At 39.9% G+C, this 19,497-nt stretch overlaps 1 protein-coding gene across 1 annotated transcript; it reads right to left on the bottom strand.

The window, feature by feature from the left end:
- Nucleotides 1-932: 932 nt before the first annotated feature.
- Nucleotides 933-13,330, bottom strand: LOC135539794 (myosin heavy chain, fast skeletal muscle). The gene is made up of 41 exons (XM_064965916.1): nucleotides 13,300-13,330; nucleotides 12,865-12,924; nucleotides 12,336-12,548; nucleotides 12,006-12,149; nucleotides 11,760-11,916; nucleotides 11,641-11,668; nucleotides 11,347-11,467; nucleotides 11,144-11,236; nucleotides 10,992-11,055; nucleotides 10,806-10,904; nucleotides 10,582-10,685; nucleotides 10,133-10,271; nucleotides 9,797-9,915; nucleotides 9,539-9,688; nucleotides 9,193-9,363; nucleotides 8,795-9,107; nucleotides 8,340-8,410; nucleotides 7,988-8,075; nucleotides 7,749-7,866; nucleotides 7,502-7,625; nucleotides 7,240-7,376; nucleotides 6,890-7,145; nucleotides 6,549-6,791; nucleotides 6,279-6,455; nucleotides 6,029-6,174; nucleotides 5,848-5,938; nucleotides 5,346-5,735; nucleotides 5,116-5,242; nucleotides 4,911-5,029; nucleotides 4,608-4,804; nucleotides 4,342-4,525; nucleotides 4,090-4,255; nucleotides 3,856-3,980; nucleotides 3,442-3,750; nucleotides 3,149-3,352; nucleotides 2,931-3,056; nucleotides 2,555-2,725; nucleotides 2,356-2,460; nucleotides 2,165-2,260; nucleotides 1,293-1,427; nucleotides 933-1,050 (listed from the first exon to the last, which is right to left on the bottom strand). Exons 3-41 carry the CDS (start codon nucleotides 12,537-12,539, stop codon nucleotides 1,030-1,032), a joined length of 5,832 nt encoding a protein of 1,943 aa, XP_064821988.1. The 5' UTR covers nucleotides 12,540-12,548; nucleotides 12,865-12,924; nucleotides 13,300-13,330; the 3' UTR covers nucleotides 933-1,029.
- Nucleotides 13,331-19,497: the final 6,167 nt, after the last annotated feature.

Genomic DNA, 19,497 nt, shown 5'->3' with positions numbered 1-19,497 from the left:
AATTAAATGACAAATTAGAAAAACAGTGCATGTCCTTGATCGCTGAGTACAGTATGACTAACATTTGGTAAAATGCTTGCATGATTAATTGGTAAAACACCTTATCAAACTATTGTTTTAACATGGCCAATGAATTGACATGACACTCTTAGTAGAAAAATGGGACGAAGTTGGCAAAGTCAGTTCCTTTCGGAAACAGTTATTTGCTGCAGCATCTGCACTTGGCCTCATACAGGCATGCACACTGTATAACACTAAGAATGTGGTGTGGAAGATGAGACTGTAGTGCAAGTTGTGGTATGATGAGGATCTCTCAGTGCCTTTCTTCAGTGTCTTTCTTCCTTCATGTAGTTTTCACCATCAGATAGGTGCAATAGCCACTTCAACGAACCTCATGTGAGCATATTTTCCTGAATGATATGTTGTGCCGTTAAAAAAAGGGGGCAGTAAAATACATCCGAATTATCTTGAGGTTTTAGAGGAGAAATGACCCCCCCCCCCCAGACCTACAGATGTATGATACTTTGACATAGTATTTGTGGGAAAACAAAGGAATACCAGTTTTGTCAAAGCACTGATAAGGACCCCATATTGGCATAGCTCAGCTATACACTGAAAGGGACACCAGGTGGTCTGTTGTTCACAGGCTGTTATACTGTATATGAAAAGACGAAAGCTGAATTTATGCATGTGGAGCTAAATTACAAGAAGTCAAAACAATAATAGCTACAGTTTTATTAATCAAATGTCAATACAGCAGCAGGAGCGGTGATAATGCACTGACTAATGTAACTGTGTGACGATGTTTAGGAGGAATACGACATCATCAGGCATGCATTAGTGGTTCAATCAGTGATATCCGAGGAAGAAGGTGTTTGTGTGACACAATTCATTTCAATGATAAAGTATGAAAACAATTGACACTGTATGGATATGGTTTGCAGATTTATTTTTGATTCATGAGAACATTTTCACCAAAAATCATATTGTATGACTTGTTGATAATGTGTCTCATCTGGACTTCGTCCCTCACTCTTCAGCCACATTCCCCTGGAAAAGAATGTGAAAAGAATTGTAAAAAACATCTTGCTTATACTTTACCATAATGGGATTTTTATAGCTTATATATTAACCATTTGCTGCATCGCAATGTATTACAGTATACAGTTGAAGTCGGAAGTAACATACATTTAGGTTGGAGTCATTAAAACTTGTTTTTCAACCACTCCACAAATTCTTTGTTAACAAACAAAAACACAATTTTTTATAACTGTCGTTAAATGTAATCGTACCTTGCTACCAATTTCACGGCTCTTGGCTCTCAACTTGTTGACCTGGGACTCAGAGATGTCGGCACGCTCCTGAGCTTCCTCCAGCTCATGCTGCACCTTCCTGTACCTGGACAGGTGAATGTTGGACTGCTCCTCCTGTAGGATTGCAAATACACATTTCAACAATGATGCTGCATTTTTTTGGCAAAACATGCAACGTTCAAACTTCTCATGAATTGTTTACCTTATCATCCTCAAAATCTTATAAATAAAGAAGTAATGATCATACCAAAAGTACAACAGAAACCAACTACATGGTAAAAGGTCTCAGTAAACTTGATTCTTTTACTGCAAGCTGTACCTTAGATACGATTTTATATGTACCAAATAGATTTCCATCTTTTCCAATAACCATCATTATTTACGAGGCCAATTTATAATATTATAATATATGCGCAGATGCTTTAATCCAAAGCAATTAACAGTCAATCTATAAATTAAGTTTGCTATTAGGGAATAGACCATGGCGCTTGCAACACAAAGGGTCATGGGATTGAATCTTCTGGGGCCACCCATATGTAAAATGTGGCCCCAGAAGATTCAAACCCACGACCCTTCGCATTGCGAGCGACATGGTCTACCGACTGAGCCGCACAGGATCACTACTTTACTTTATCTACAGTCTGCTTTAATTAGTAACAACTTCCTCTGTTACATTATTATTACCTAATACCAAACTTGATTTATTAAGGATTCCTTGAAACAAGTACCTATAAGTACCTAACATATAGTTAGTTATTCATTTGTTTGAACATTTTTAAATAAGTACCAAAATTCTGTTTTTTATTATGCCACCATTACTTTAAAAATCTGTCATTGAGTATCATACTCACAGCATCCTCAGCCGCTCTCTTGTAGGCCTTCATTTTTAACTGAAGCCTGTCCACCAGATCTTGCAGCCTGCTCACATTTTTATTGTCCTCTTCGGTCTGCACAGTTTACAAGAGATTGACATTTCGATTTCAAATGGTCCAGTGCAGTATACAATATCTTGTTTTTTTATTATCAAGATTCATGGTTGTACCTGGTAGGTGAGCTCCTTGACTCTCCTCTCATATTTACGAACACCTTTAATAGCTTCAGCTCCACGTTTCTGTTCAGCATCAACTTCACTCTCCAGGTCACGGACCTTACATATAGGAGTTCCATTTTTTATCAGTTAAGGTTTCATATATAATGTAGCTTGCTCTAGATCCATATATGCTGTAGTATATAGTACATACCCTAGCCTCCAGTTTCTGGAGTTGCTTCTTTCCGCCCTTCATGGCCAGATTCTCAGCCTCATCCAGACGGTGCTGCAGGTCCTTCACTGTGACCTCCAGGTTCTTCTTCATCCTCTCCAGGTGAGAGCTGGTGTCCTGCTCCTTCTTCAGCTCCTCTGCCATCATGGCAGCCTGGAATAGTATGTTTTGTACATTGATTATATGAACACTTCTGCAGTACTTGTAAAGGGTAAAGTATGTAATACTTGCTGATTGTGTATGTAAATTAAATGTCCAAACTATTTTTGATTTCATTCTGAGGTATTGTAATTATTACTCAATACAATTCTAATGGATCTGAACAAAATAGATACAGAAGGAAGAAAATGAAACTTACATCAGTAATAGCCTTCTTGGCCTTCTCTTCTGCATTTCTTGCCTCCTGGACAGTGTCTTCCATTTCACCTTGGACCTGATTAAGGTCAACCTCCAGCTTCTTCTTAGTGTTGATGAGGCTGGTATTCTGAATGAATGGGGGGCATTTAATCACATGCCAAAACTTGATTGTACCTCTCCCGATTTGTAACTGAGAGAAAGTTAATATTTTATATGTACCTGAGAGTGCAGCAGTCCAACACGCTCACTGGCATCAACCAGCTCCTGTTCGGCCACTTTGCGGCCTCTCTCTGTCTGCTCCAGGGCAGCCCTCAGTTCTTCAATCTCAGCCATCATCAGGTTATTCCTGCGCTCCACCATGGCTACTTGTTCCTTCATGTCATCTGCGACGCGTATGGCATCATCAAGTTGCAGTTGTGCATCCTGAGGTTTAGAGGAAAATGTATTCGAACATCATCTAAAGAGAAAGAACAATTCATTTGGGACTCCATACAAAAATAAAGTATATATACCTTGAGTGCTCCCTGGACGTTCCTCAGCTGTTTCTGGGCTTCAGCAGCCTGGCGGTTGGCATGGCTCAGCTGAATCTCCATCTCATTGAGGTCTCCCTCCATCTTCTTCTTGACTCTCATGGCATCATTCCTGCTCCTGATCTCAGAGTCCAGAGTGCTCTGCATGGAGTCCATCATCCTCTGGCTGTTCCTCTTGATCTGCTCTGTCTCCTCATCCTTCTCTGCCAGCCTCCTGTCAACTTCACCTTTGATCTGGTTGAGCTCCAGCTGTATACGAAGAATCTTGGATTCCTCATGTTCCAGTGTGCCCTAAATAATAGAAATGAACAATGACCAAAGTAATGTAGGGATCTAGGTATGACATGTATATCATCATGATGACTTTGTTGACATAAAAACTCTTGTGGGGTCTACCTCTGCTTCCTCTAGCGCAGCCTGGATTTCTGCCTTCTCATTCTCCACTGTCTTCTTTGCCTTATCCAGCTCATGGATGGTCTTTCCAGACTCACTGACCAGTTCAGTCAGGTCAGAGATCTCATCTATTGAAATGAAAAGGGGAGGTAAATGAACAACATTGTAGATTTGTATCCACACAGCATAAACGGTGCACTGACATGTTTTGTTGTCGTTATTTTTATTTCCCCATACGTTGCAGGTTCTTGTTCTCCCTCTTCAGTGTCTCCAGGTGGTCCAAACATTCTTCATAGGAGTTCTTCATCTTGAACAGTTCGGTGCTGAGAGAGCGGGCCTCTTTCAGAGACCCCTCTAGCTCTGCCTGGCCCTCCTCATACTTCTGCTTCCACTCGGTCAGAACCTGGGAAAACAGTTAAGTAAATTAATACACAAGATTAAATGCATAGATTTTACTGTGTTTCATTCACATCTTTGTCAAAACATTACCTTGTCAAAGTTCCTCTGCTTCTTGTCAAGCTGGGCAGCTGAAGCATTAGCTCTCTCCACATCAATCATGAGATCCTCCACTTCACCCAGGAGTCTCTGCTTGGTCTTCTCCAGAGAAGCACACTTGGCGTTTGTTGCTTCAACAGCCTCCTGTGCATCTTGCAGGCGCTGAGTAAGCTTTTTCCTGTCAAAAGAAAAAAACTCAGCTTTTAGCTATTGTAGGTACTTTGGTGAGTATGAAGAGTGGTAGAATGTTTTTCAATTACTTGGCATCCTCAAGCTCCTCAGTGCGCTGAATGGCATCAATTTCATATCTGGATCTCCACTGAGCTACCTCACTGTTGGCCTTGGACAATGCCCGCTGCAGTTCAGCCTTGGCCTCCTGCTCCTCCTCATACTGCTCCCGAAGCAGATCACAGTCATGGCGGGCTGACTGCAGACCATGGGCTAGGGCATTTTTGGCCTAATGGTCAACAGTATGGGGGGGGGGAGTCAAATTGAGCACTTAAGCCAAATATAACATTTATATGAATCACAAAGATGCAGTATAGTAGAAGATGGCATTGAACCTTCACTTCCTCTTCAATCTGCCTTTTGAGATCCTCAATCTGCTGTGTGAAAGTCTGCTTGGCCCTGGTCAACTGGGAAACAAGAGACTCTTTCTCCTCCATCTGACGACCAAGTTCACCTGATTGAGACAGAGAAAGTTGGAAGTTAGCTTTTTTGGTATTATGGAAAACAAACAGAAATACAAACTTTTCATTTTAAACTCACCATTCTCAGTCAGAAGCCTTGCTCTCTGAACATTTATGTCATTAAGTTGGCGGACATGCTCATCATTCTTTGTCTTCAATTCACTTAGTTGATCCTCAAGACTTCGGCACATTTTCTCTAGATTACCCTATAAACAAGGTTCAACAGGTTATCGAGCAATTTTTCATGCTTTTTGATAAGTGTATTTATATTTTTTATATATATATTCTGGCAACCACATCATCTCCCACCTTTGCCTTGGCGATAGCTTCCATGTTGCTGGAGAGGTCATCACTCTCCATTTTTAATTCACTCTTCTCCTTCTCCAGCTTCTGCTTGACACGCTGGAGGTTGTCTATTTGTTCTCCCAGTTCTGCCACAGTGTCGGCCTGCTTCCTACGGAGAGCAGCAGCGGTGGCCTCATGCTGCAGGGTGGACTCTTCAAGATCACGACGCAGCTTCTGGAACTCAGCCTCACGCTTCTTGCTCATCTCAATCTGGACAGATGTTGCACCTCCAGCTTCTTCAAGCCTTTCACTGATCTCCTCAAGTTCCCTGGAGAGATCAGACCTCTGCTTCTCAACCTTTGCCCGTGCAGCACGTTCAGCCTCAATCTCCTCTTCCAGCTCTTCAATACGGGCCTGAAATATATAATGTACTTAAATGTTTATTTGCTTAAAACATGCAATTCGGAAGATAGTGAATCTATCCCATGAATCTTATTCAGTGTGGTATGTTGAATCGACAGTTCACCTGGAGTTCTTTGATTTTCTTCTGAAGCTGAGCACCCAATGCCTGTTCATCTTCAATTTTGCTGAGAAGTTGGCTTGTCTCAAAGTCCTTCCTGTTTGAAATAAAACATATATATTAAAAGATGTACCAGGCGATCAGTTCTGAGAGAATGGTTCAACAACTGTTTATATTTTAAATGTACTTCTTGATCTTCTCATCAGACTGCTGCTTGTCATTCTCCAGGTCCATCAAGGACTCCAGGGCCAGTTTCAGATCTCCTTCAAGCTTCCTCTTGGCTCTCTCAAGGTCCATGCGGACCTTCTTTTCTTGCTCAAGGGAACCCTCCAACTAGACCACACAAGAACAGTTTCACAATATTTGGTTAACTGTTAATTTATTGTATTTCCTGTGATGGTAATATTAAGCTGTTTTAAGGTTGTCACATCTCTTACATCATCAACTTGCTGTTCAAGCTTGGTCTTGGCTTTGGTCAGATTGTTGACTTTGTCTTCCTCAGCCTGGAGATCATCAAGGACTTGCTGGTGCGCCTCTTGGAGGGCTTTCTTCTCCTTCGTCAACTTGATAAGGCTCTCATCTTGAGAAGACATCTCCTCTGTCAGGTTTTTAACCTAAATTGAATTATTTAATCTCAAATCATCAATGCTCTGTCTTTTACATTTAAAATTAATGCAAAAAGTCATGGCTTATAATAAATGGTAAACCTTATTTTCAGTGGCATGTTTCTCCTTTTCCACTTTGGCCAAGGTGAGCTCCAAGTCATCAATGTCTTTCTTTAGTTCAGAGCACTCGTCCTCCAGTTTCCTTTTCTTGGCAGTCAGTTCAGCATTGAGCTCCTCCTCATCCTCCAGCCGCTCAAATGTCTCTTTGAGTTTGGCTTCCATCTGGATCTTACTCTTGATGAGTCCCTCACATCTTTCCTCAGTATCACAGAGAGTATTCTCTTCCTACAACAGGCACAACATAAATGAGGCAACACGGAAGTCAAAGGCCAATAAAATGCCGTGAACAAGAATTGTATTAAACAGGCAATTTATTAACTTACCGCTGCTATCTGTAGCTGCAGATCATTATTTTCCTGCAACAGAGAAACTATCTTCTCCTCAAGCCCTTTTATCTTGGCCAATGCCTTGGCCAGATCCTCCTTCATTTTCTCAAAGTTTTCCTTCATTGCAGCCATCTCTTTTTCAGTTTCTGCTGATTTTAAAAGAGGCTTGATCTTGAAGTACAGCTTCATCCATGGCCAGTGTTTCACGTTCATAAATGAGCGGATGTTGTATTGGATGGAGTAAATTGCTTCTCTGTAAATAATAATCATAAAATAAATAGTTTTGGGGGGGGATTCTCTTCACTGGCTCAATAATATGTACTCTTTAAAATGTGTAGTGTAGCTACCGTCTCGCCATCATCTTGACAAACTCTTTCCTCATGACGTAACCTCTGCACAGGGCCTGAGTCATGGTCACCAGAGTAACCAGTTTCTCATCTCGCATCTCCTCCAGAGTACCCAACAGACCAGCTTTGAAGAACACCTGTAGGAATATGTACCTTGATTATATATATATAGAAAATATAGAACTAGTTTTTGTTTTTTTGATTGAGCTCAACGGTTGTTGTTTTTTTGTGGGAAAAGTGATGGTGCTGTCTATTGCTCTACCTTGGTGTGCCCAAACTTGTACTGGCTCTTGTCCACATCTATTGATCCCAGGAGCTTCTCTGAAGCCTTCTTGTTGTCAATAAATTGTCCATCAGGGATGACACTTGCATTCAATACTTTGTATCTGAAATTATGATTAAGGGAGATATAAAAAAAATACATCACCAAATAAATGTGTATTTGATGTGGTTATGAAAGAAGTACTTGGAAATCTTGTTGTCATTTTCCCTTACTGAACATGAATTACCTCTGCTTGAAGTCACCATATTGGATTCTGCTGGGGAAGCCCTTTCTGCAGATTCTGATGCCTTCCAGTACACCATTACACCTCAGCTGGTGGATGACCAGGAAGTTCTCCATCAGACCTAACGACAAGAAAGTAGCATGTTCCACGACTTTCCTCAAGTTAACCAGTACAACAAAGGAGCCTTATTTTCTCAGAATCTTTATAAACGTGTATTAAAATACTTGACAATGAGCCCAGACCTGGTGTCTTTGATTCATTGGGAATCAAACAGCGCACAAAGTGAGGATGGGTACTCCTCAAGTTGGTCATCAGCTTGCCCAAATTCTCCTGTGGGATTGGAAAATGTGTGAGTTGTGAGATTCTATAATAAACAAAGTTGTGTTTGACACTTTTAAATTTCAAGCCACATTTTAAAGAATATCAACTATGAACAACTGAAAGAGATGTTATACAGTACACCTGTTTTACCTTATCATAACCAAAAAATGAAATACAAGATGATAATGACCAACTAGCCCCCAAAATTTTCATTTGACAAAGTATTGCACTGTAGTGCATCATCATAATAAAGGATAATATACATTTAAATACCCTGAACAGAGCAGACACAGTCTGGAAGGAACCACCCTTCTTCTTCTTGCCTCCTCCTCCTCGTGCTGCATCTGTTTACAAATGTGTTAGGCCAGTTATATTCTTATTCCAATTAGACTTTTACATGATTTCACTGACTGAACACTAATATTGACTCACAAATGTACATTATATACAGTGGGTCATTAAATAATACTGTATTGTATTGTATATTTATATATATATAAATGTAAATATATATATATATATATATATATATATATATATATATATATATAATAAAATCATAAATAAATCCAGTGTACTGAGATTTCCAGTAATACCAATGCCATCAGTTTAACTCAAATGACCACTTTAACCGCAATTCTTTTATAATCATAAACTATATAACAAGGGAAGGGGTAGATATAGTCTCATCTTGTAGTATGAGCAATTCTAGATACTATGGGATGTACCGTCTGCTTGTGAAGCTGCTGCTCCTACATACAGCATAGCCAACAGTTTGACTGAGGACTTCTGGTACAATTGCACAACGGAGTCATTCAGGGGGTCCTTGTTCTTGTCCAGCCAGCCTGTGACATTGTAGTCCACAGTGCCGGCATAGTGCACCAGGGCAAAGTGGGCCTCAGCCTTGCCTTTCCCAGGTTTAGGCTTCTCAAACGCTTTGGTTTTACCAATATGCTGGTCATACAGCTTGCTCTTGAAGGTAGTGTCTGAAGCCTTGGGGAACATGCACTCCTCTTCAAGGATGGAGAAGATGCCCATTGGCTGTGGGTGACAAGATGTGAAATATTTAACTGTTAAGCAGCCATGCCTTTTATTGTATTGTCTGCTTTCTTAAGATTTCACCTACCTTCTCAATAAGCTCAATGCAGGCAGCCAAGTCCATCCCAAAGTCAATGAACTCCCATTCAATTCCCTCTTTCTTGTACTCCTCTTGCTCCAGTACAAACATGTGGTGGTTGAAGAACTGTTGTAGTTTCTCATTGGTGAAGTTGATGCAAAGTTGCTCCAAGCTGTTGTACTAATGTTTAAATACAGAAACGTTGAAAGTCAAGAGTTACCCAACATGACTGCTAGTTCATATTTTGATCAGTAGATATTGTAAAGGCATAATGTCTACTATTGGTTAAATTGTTTTCAAGTAGCAGGATGAGCTGAACAGCAACATGCTGAATTTACAGTATACAAATACTCACATCAAATATTTCAAATCCAGCGATGTCCAGCACACCAATGAAGAATTGTCTGGCCTGCTTTGTGTCTAACATCTCATTGATACGGACGACCATCCACAAGAACATTTTCTCATAGACTGATTTACAGAGGGCCATAGTTGAATTGTTCACCTACAGGAAAAAATAGATTTGTTTTTATCCTGCATAAAATTCACGTTCATTTTAATTTTGCAAATCTCCCTTGTGTACAATAATTGAGAATAGTCTAAAAGATTCTACCTGTGGTACAGTCTGCCCCTTGGTCACCATCTCATTCCCGACCTTCACTCTGGGGTAACACAGAGCTTTGAGCAAGTCAGCGGAGTTCAGGCCCATGAGGTAGGAGATTTTATCAGCCTCTGGTAAGGAGAGAAAATGTTACGCTCTTTAAACATAATTTTTTGATACATTGCTTAAACCTGTAAATTAGGCTATTTAAATTAGGCTGGAAGAACCTAGAAAATTAACCTTGACCATTTCAAAGGCTTCCAACAGTTGAGTACAGTTGATATGGCAAGAGATAAGGTAGGTTGGTTGTCCATTTTTTCCATTTTCTAATTTTATTCTGATATTCACCCTCAGTGCCATCAGGCTCAGCCTGCTCCTCACGCTGCTTCTGCTTGAACTTCATTGCCCCATGATGCATCACAGAACCAGTCAGCTTGTAGATGCCAATCTTCTCCTCAGCAGTGAAGCCTAAAATGTCAATGGCCGTCTATGGAGATTTTAAGAAATGTTTGAGTAATGTTTTCAGTAACACAATGATACAGATTGTTAAAATGTTCTCCAGAAAAGTTTAAGGGAATCTTGATAGAATGCAATGTTACTGACTGTCATGCTTTATTAAAATATAAGCTACGATATCAGTTAACATGTGTTTTCGAAAGGCATACAGTCATTATACAAGTTGCTTTTTATCAACTTTTTAGACATGTTCATGTTTTTTAGAGAAACGTTGGCTTCTAATATTCTGTTATATCATGCAATGATGTTTTTCCTACATTTGTAGTTTTTTTTTAACTTACATCGGTGGCGATGAACTCTTCTGTATCATCAATACTCTTGACAGCGATTTCACCGTGACTGATTATGGGATAATCATAGGGGTTGGTGGTGATCAGAAGTGCCTCTGGAATAATGAACACAATAATTACAAAAAACTATTTCGCACAGTTACTATTACGAATGTAGAATGTATTTACTGTTGACCTTATTTATTCCATGTCATATTTCTGTATTTGTCTCTCACCCAGCAATTGTGGCTGGTGTCCAGTCATGAGCTGATAGAAGATGTGGTAGCTTCTCTCAGCAGACAGCTGGAATGTCACTCTAGACTTCTCCAGCAGATCTGTAGCATACGTGTTTGTATGAGCAGGAGTCTTTTACACTTGTCAATCACAACTGGATAAAGATACACTGATCATGAAGCACTTACATGTTTCAATATCAGCAGAGGCCAACTTTCCAGTTGTTCCAAAATGGATTCTGATGAACTTACCCTAAAAGGTTCATTAGATATCCATCAGTATACAACCCTTTGAAACTAAGAAAGCTCACAAATACAAAAATGCATTTTTTTATACTTACAAAGCGTGAGGAGTTGTCATTTCTCACGGTCTTGGCGTTACCATAAGCCTCCAGTAGGGGGTTGGCTGCAATGATTTGATCCTCTAGCGACCCCTAGAGATGTCATCACATTTAGTCATGTTTTGATGATGCCTACATACTGGATCTTTGATGCATACAACCCCTTTATACTAGATTTGTTAGGCTACAGTAATGTTTCTGACCTTTATTTTCCCAGAAGTAGCAGCCGCTGTTTGCTCCTTCTTGCCTCCAGCCACTGCGATTGTCGCAAAATACTGGATGACACGTTTAGTGTTCACAGTCTTTCCTGCACCAGATTCTCCACTGTGGGTAGACAGAGATTAGTTAAACTCCTATCATTCTTCTTTTCAATAATCTCACTTACTTTTTTTTTTTACTAAACCGCAATATTACTTACTGAACATCCATCAGTGAGCAAGTTGATTGTGTTTTTTGACCATAATCTTACCCTCATTTTCTCATTGATTTGGACTTACGTGATCAGAATTGACTGGTTCTCATGGTCTGAAAACGGAAAGACATGTGTGAATAAGTTGCAAACATATTGTGCAATTCTGTACATTAAGTCATTTTAGTAGCATGGGTATTTGTGTACCAGTGAGCATGAACTGATAGGCATTATCAGAGATGGAGAAGATGTGGGGTGGGGCCTCAATTCTCTTTTTGCCTCTGTAAGCATTCACAACTACAGAGTCGTACACTGGGAGCCACTTGTAGGGGTTCACAGTGACGCAGAACAGCCCAGAGTAGGTCTGTAATAGAAGGGAATAATGTTTGTTAACATTTCAACTCTCCATTGATTCATGTCTTGACCGCTAGTTTATCTTTCATTTAAGCTCACGTAGATCATCCATGCTGCGTAACGCTCTTTGAGGTTATACAACACCGTGGCCTCATTGAGGTGGGTCATCATGGCCATGTCCTCAATTTTATCGTACTTTGGAGGGTTCATGGGGTGGATATCATCCTCCTTCACAGTGAGAACCTTTGACAGGAATAACATTTTGTAAATGACTGGTTACTCAAACAATTAGATGATGTTTTTAATTAACTCATATCACAGTTTAGACCTCAGCATAGCCATCACCGCATTAGAATATGTCAATAAAATATTTTTCATTGTCCTATTTTCCATCCTACAGAATTCTCACTGTTGTAGACATCTACTTACTTTGTTACACAGTGTTTTGACAGTGGCTTTGCCACCCTCTCTACTCTGGAGAACCCCTTTGAGGTACATCTCTTTGGGCTCAACCACAAAGAAAGCTGATTTGGCATCAAAGGGAGCGGCCTGGGCTGCAATCCTCTCTCTTTCCGGCTTTCGGAGGTAGATGGCCGCCGGGCCAAATGCCGCCATCTCTGCGTCCGTGCTCATGATTACCCTCTGCCAAGAAAAGACAGAGTTGCTTTATCTACAATGACAAATACCAATGCTAATCATTATCTTCCACAAACAAGAATCTGACTGATTTTTAGATCTTGGTGATGATGTCCCATGTTCTTACTTACACTACATTTCTCTGAAAACCTTTACTAAATGTGAACTCTTTATATAATTTTATCAATAAGATCTAGTTAAGCATCTTCCTTTGACTTATCTTGGTAAAGGCTATATTTTGTATTAAACAATTGAAGTGCTCCCCAGTCAGTGTTTCCCCATACTAACATTGTACATGCCAGATACAGTTAACACAATGTACCTCTTTTTTTTGCCCAAGTTCGTAGGATGTTGCTGGGACCAAGTTGGTAAGATGTCGATACTTGAAAAGAAAGAGTTTTGTCAGTTTCCATAACGTTATTATTTATGTATTTTAAAACACTTGTCTTTCCCTACTAGCACTGACTTTGCTGATAAGTACTTTGTTGATGGAAAATGTACCTGATATGATTGTGATGTGTTGTTGTCTCACCTAGCTATCTTTAGATGAATGCACTAACTGTAAGTCACTCTGCAAAAGAGCATCTGCTAAATGACAAATGTGAAAAATGTAAATATACTAGCTAGTACAAAATGAGCCATCTGTGATTGCAGTTTTTTCCATAAGTAAACCAGACAAGAATGTATCTCTAAAGGAGCAAATAAGCATCTCTCTGGTCACTAGTAAATCGTTGTGAAAGCTGTGGCACTTACTCACCTTTGCTGGGTGGCCTTCAGTCAGTCCAAGGGTGGTCATAGATGGCTTCTTTTATAGAGTGATTTGTGTTCACTGAGCAGAAGCAGCCCACCCTTTTGGGACGTGTACTTCTTCTTTATTTGGTCATGTACGTCTGCCCCATTTCTCACTTCAGCATCCTTACTTGTTGTGTCACTGTTTATATGGGAACTAATAGTGTTAACAGCGTTGTCTAGAACCTGTGCAATATAAGCTAATTATATTCATAAATCATTTTGGTTACAATTGTAAGCCTGTTCTCTAATGATGCATGGAATGATGAATGGGATTTGCTAAGAGGGTGTTGTGGAGGATATCTGAAGGTCTTGCACGTGTCAAAACTTGTCAGATTGGTGCAGACTGTCATTTGTCTCACCCTCGTCTTTAGTGACATGACAGTGTTGAATTGTAATCATGTTAAAATGTTTACGAAACATCACAATGGATAGGAGAAGGAGAGATGCCAAAAGGTCTGTCATCTCAGCTGTGGTTGTTTTGTCTCTCGCCGACAGTAAGAGTGTTGCCACAAGTTAAGTGCTGTAACAGCCGGAGGTTTGTCCACTTAAATTGAATAGTTGACGGTATTTGAAAAGATGGGATTGTGCATATCTGATAACAAAATAAGAAGCTTGATTGTTTTTCCAGTTCATTGTGTATAAAGTACCTTGAATCAAATACGCGTCTCCAATAAGTAGTAGTTTTCACTGGGTATAAACGGAATGCCCAAAGGATCATCACACACTGACCTTTACGGAAGACATTGTTCCAAAGGTCTCCTGAGATCATCTGATGCCAGTTATGCTCTCATACGATACGCTATTTCCAAATGGGGACAGTGTCTTAAGTATTCTTTAGTGGTCCCACATGCGATAAAGTTGCAATAGAAATGTGATACACAATATCTTTGGCTTCCCCTTAGGTTCTTATTAGGACTTAAAATAAATATAGCCTCTAGCTCATTCATGCAGACACTTTTGAGATTGTTGACAATTTAACTCTAGAGAACCCTAATGTAGGCTCACACTCTTCAATTATTTTTTACTTTTATTTCTTATTCATATATTTTTTAGGTATTTTTTTATATTTAAAAAAAACTGCATTGTTGGTTAGGCCTTGTAAGTAAGCATTTCACTGTAAGGTCTACACCTGTTGTATTCGGCGCACGTAACAAATAAAATGAGATTTGATACGCTCAGATTGCTCTGTAGCCACTTCAGGTTCAGAAAAATATACATTTTTTTATAGATATTGTCATTCAAACAATTCACTTTTGTAAAATGTGAATATACACTGAGTATACCAAACATTAGGAACACCTACTACCATACTCCGTTCAAAGGCACTTCAATCTTTTGTCTTGCCCATTCACCCTCTGAATGGCACACATACACAATCCATGGCTCAATTGTTTCAAGGCTTAAAAAGCCTTGTTTAACCTGTCTCCGTCCCTTCATCTACACTGATTGAAGTGGATTTAACAGGTGACATCAATAAGGGATAATTGCTTTCACCTGGATGCAGCTGGTCAGTCTCTGTCATGGAAAGAACAGGTGTTCTTAATGTTTTGTACACTCAGTGTATGATTCATCTATTTAACTTGACACTTGGAAGGAAGCATTTATTTCAATTATTGTTTTTGATTGATTTATTTATGTTCATAGCGGTGTGCAGATGAACCTGTATTTGTGATTATAGAACACATTTCTATTATATATTTCATTTGAATGTTATTTGCACTGTAAGCACATGAATCAAAATGCATGCCTTTTGAAAATGTGGGGCAGAGTTTTTAAAGGGCAGAGTATACATATTGCTAATACGTAGCAATGATTATGATAAAAATGTAACGTCTTAATTATTTAATAATAAAACATATTCATTATTTATTAGCTTATTAATACAGGCCTAACATGATTCAAATACATGATGTATTATTAACATGTCAAACATAATATAATATTCACATTTTCTACTACAAACACATACCTGACCAGAATAAGAAGAAAAAGTATTAGCTAACACTGTGTTTGCAGTGTGTCCATTGTTATATTGACCTTATGACAAAGCTATTCAAACATGCCAGAGGTCATATGGCAGCTAAAGCCAGCAGCTGATATTTCTTACATTATGAAATCTGTCAGCTCAAAGCAGCCTTAGCCCACAGCTGCAGTCGCCAGTGTGTGTGTGTGTGTGTGTGTGTGTGTGTGTGTGTGTGTGTGCGCGCGTGTGGGGGAGTTGTGGCAGTGAGAGAGAAAGCACGGTACAGACTCCAAGGTTGGGTAGTTTATGCTATTTGCTCTTCTTTCTGCAGGTAAATGCCAACATGTGGGGAAAAGGTGCTGAAGACATTAAGACCTGGTGAGTTAATGAATCAAACATAACCATATTGGTCAACATTGTAGATATCAAGCCAGATAAAATAAAACGATTCTCAGGAGTGAACATGAGGCGTGGTAAATTCAGAGTGGGGTTTACAAATTCCACTTGAATAGTTCATTACAGCAATATAAGCCTTAGACACCTCTGTGGATTTAGATCAAGGACTGTTAGCAGGTCAAAGACCTATTTTGAGCAAGTGGTGAACCATGATTTCTTTGCACATTAGCTACTTTGTAATCATTTCATATGTAGCCAACAGGGAATCACATGGACTCATGGCGGGCTAAATTTGACTTCTGAGTAATATTAGGTGTGGCATTATGATTAAGACTTATTCATGTGCACAAGATTTCATAGATCCTTGCGAGCCCCAAGGAGTGCTATTTTTATTTAGCAATTTAAAATACTTCATATGCAATTATAGTGTTTCGCGGCGTGAGATGTACAAAACATAATAGTGAAGGTGTTGCTTCAGTGGTCATTGGTCATTCAAGACACCTCTCTTTTCAAAATGTTATATTGTTCAAGTCAACAATATAGTATAGCAACAATATGCTGACCAAGGCTTGTGTCACAGCTGTCACGTGTTTGCATGCAATCTAGAAGAAGAATTGAGTCATGTGATTTGAATTGTTTTTGTGTTCTTGGTGGCCGTCCACAGTAGGTGAATGCAGTCCGGAGGTGTGGTGGAGCCCAGATTTTTCTAGGGCTTGTAGGGCTTTGTTTGGTGAGTACAAGGCTAATGGAGGTTATTTCAGATTAAATTGAAGTCTTAACAAAATGGACCTTCCAGGCTGCACCAGTTCCTGTGACACTTTGTTTTCCTTGTTTTGGTTTGTATGATGATTTTAACTAGCATGGTTTTAGAGTAATCGTAAAATACATGATATTTACTATATGTAAAACAAAGCAATTGAATGGAAATTAGAAACTGGAATGTGTTTGAAATGGAAAATGATGCCTTAAAATAAATGTAAGAAACACTCCCTTCGTTGTCTGCCTCTGCTTCACTCTGCCTGCTCAACCCAGACCTAGAACCTGTCACCTTACACCTTTTGATACAGTGCTTACAGACACAGTGTATTCAGACCCCTTGACTTGTTCCACATTTTGTACGTTACAGCCTTATTCTATAATGGATTAAATAAATAAATACAAATCCTCAGCAATCTGTACATAATACCTTATAATGACAAAGTGAAAACAGTTGTTTTTGACAATTTAGTAAATGTATTAAAATTAATAAACAGAAATACCTTATTTACATAAGTATTCAGACCCTTTGCTATGAGACTCGAAATTGAGCTCAGGTGCATCCTGTTTCCATTTATCATCCTTGAGATGTTTCTACAATTTAATTGGAGTCCACCTGTGGTAAATTCAATTGATTGGACATGATATGGAAAGCACACACCTGTCTATATAAGGTCCTACAGTTGAAAGTGCATGTCAGAGCAAAGACAAAGCCATGAGGTCGAAGGAATTGTCCGTAGAGCTCTGAGACAGGTTTGTGTCGAGACACAGATGTGGAGAGGCGTACTAAAACATTTTTGCAGCATTGAAGGTCCCCAAGAACACAGTGACCTCCATCATTCTTAAATGGAAGAAGTTTGGAACCACCAAGGCTCTTCGTAGAGCTGGCTGCCTGGCCAAACTGAGCAATCGGGGGAAAGGGCCTTGGTCAGGGAGGTGACCAAGAACCCGATGGTTACTCTGAAAGAGCTCTAGAGTTCCTCTGTGGGGGAAACTTCTAGAAGGACAACCAACTCTGCAGCACTCCACCAATCAGGCTTTTATGGTAGAGTGACCAGACGGAAGTCACTCCTCAGTAAAAGGCACATGACAGCCTACTTGGAGTTTGCAAAAAGGCACCTAAAGACTCTCAGACCATGAGAAACAAGACTCTCTGGTCTGATGAAACCAAGATTGAACTATTTGGCCTGAATCCCAAGTGCCACGTCTGGAGGAAACCTGGCACCATCACTACAGTGAAGCATGGTGGTGACAGCATCATGCTGTGGGGATGTTTTTCAGCAGCAGGGACTGGGAGACTAGTCAGGAACGTGGGAAAGATGAACCGAGTAAAGTACAGAGAGATCCTTGATGAAAACCTGCTCCAGAGTGCTCAGGACCTCAGACTGGGGCGAAGGTTCATCTTCCAACAGGACAACTACCTTAAGCGCACAGCCAAGACACACAGCCAACGCATGAGTGGCTTCGGGACTAGTCTCTGAATGTCCTTGAGTGGCCCAGCTAGAGCCCAGATCGAACATCTCTGTGTCGTGTCTTTGGCTATGCCGGATTACGTGATATGACATGCTATTCTATAAAATAATTTCTCTGTAATTAATATCACCTGATTGAGCTAATCATGTAAATGTAATTAACTAGAGAGTCGGGCACCACAAAATAATATTTATAGAGCTGTTACCTTCCGAATAAACTCTTAAAGATCTAGTAATATTTTACATCAATAACAGTCAATATCAATTGTCACCTTAATTCAGTCTCATCTGAAAGTTGTAAATTATTTCATCTGCACGAACCCTGGCTAACAAGTTGAATCAGCAATACAAAATTGGGTTTAATCATTTATTTACTAAATACCTAACTAATCACACAGAATTACACACACACAATTAATCATAACTTGATTACAAATTACGTCATAAAGGAAAATGTCCCTAGTGGGCGGAATAGATATGACAGCTTGTTACACAAAAGAAAAGGGGCTGGGTTTGAGTGAAAGAGCGGGAAGACTGAGGAACAAAGGGAAGAAGCTGTGCTATCGTAAATACAGTATCTTATGCATTCTAAATTACCACCCATTTGGAAAAGGAAAATGCAATAAATATTTACTGCGCTTCGGTAGGTTGGTGGTAGACGGAAGGCCGTTTTTCCCAACCGAGCCGTTTGAAGAATGTCTCTGGTGGTCAAATGGATACGTTGTAGTAACGTCGTTATGTGGTAGACGGGATACTCTGTCTGTTCCTTCCTAACCTGCGTTTGCAGCTGCAGTTGCTAACTCTACAGCTAGGAGGTATCACTTCTGTAGTGAATAAGAGTTCAAAGTTCATACCATTCGCAACCAAAGCTCACGCTGATGTTGGCTTCGTTCTGTAGTTATTATCTGAACCATTCTGACATAGGACCGTCTTCCTACATCCCCGGAACAGATAGTTCTATTGTCGTCAAGGGCTTATATAGGAAGGGAGAGGAGGGCGTGTTTGAAAAGCTTTATAGCCCATGTCCCTTCACAGAACAGGCCACTGATTGAGCAGCCCTATCTTATGAAAACCCACATCTCACATTTTAGAAGCTAAAATCACATTTCATCCCATCACAAATAATTTCATATTCAAACATTTAAATTGAACAACAATTTCATGTGAATACGATAACTCTGTGTAGACTTTCCACTGTAGAGTTTGTCATCTTATCATTGATGAGAATGTCTCAGATGACAACCTTCCAGAATATAGTTCATTTTTCCCCACCTACTGATGTTCCCAGAATCTCTATGTTAACCAAGGGTTTTGCAAATGTAACCTCAGTAGGGTAGAGAGAGGAAAAGGGGGGGAAGAGGTATTTATGACTGTCATAAACCTACCTCCCAGGCCAACATCATGACACTGGAGAGACCTGAAAATAGCTGTGCCGCGATGCTCCCCATCCAACCTGACAGAGTTTGAGAGGATCTGCAGAGAAGAATGGGAGAAACTCCCCAAATACAGGTGTGCCAAGTTTGTAGCGTCATACCCAAGAAGACTCGAGGCTGTAATCACTGCCAGAGGTGCTTCA

The sequence above is a fragment of the Oncorhynchus masou genome, chromosome 5 (assembly GCF_036934945.1).
Source record: "Oncorhynchus masou masou isolate Uvic2021 chromosome 5, UVic_Omas_1.1, whole genome shotgun sequence".
Classification (NCBI taxonomy): Eukaryota; Metazoa; Chordata; class Actinopteri; order Salmoniformes; family Salmonidae; genus Oncorhynchus; species Oncorhynchus masou.
This window is presented reverse-complemented; position numbering and strand designations above follow the sequence as displayed.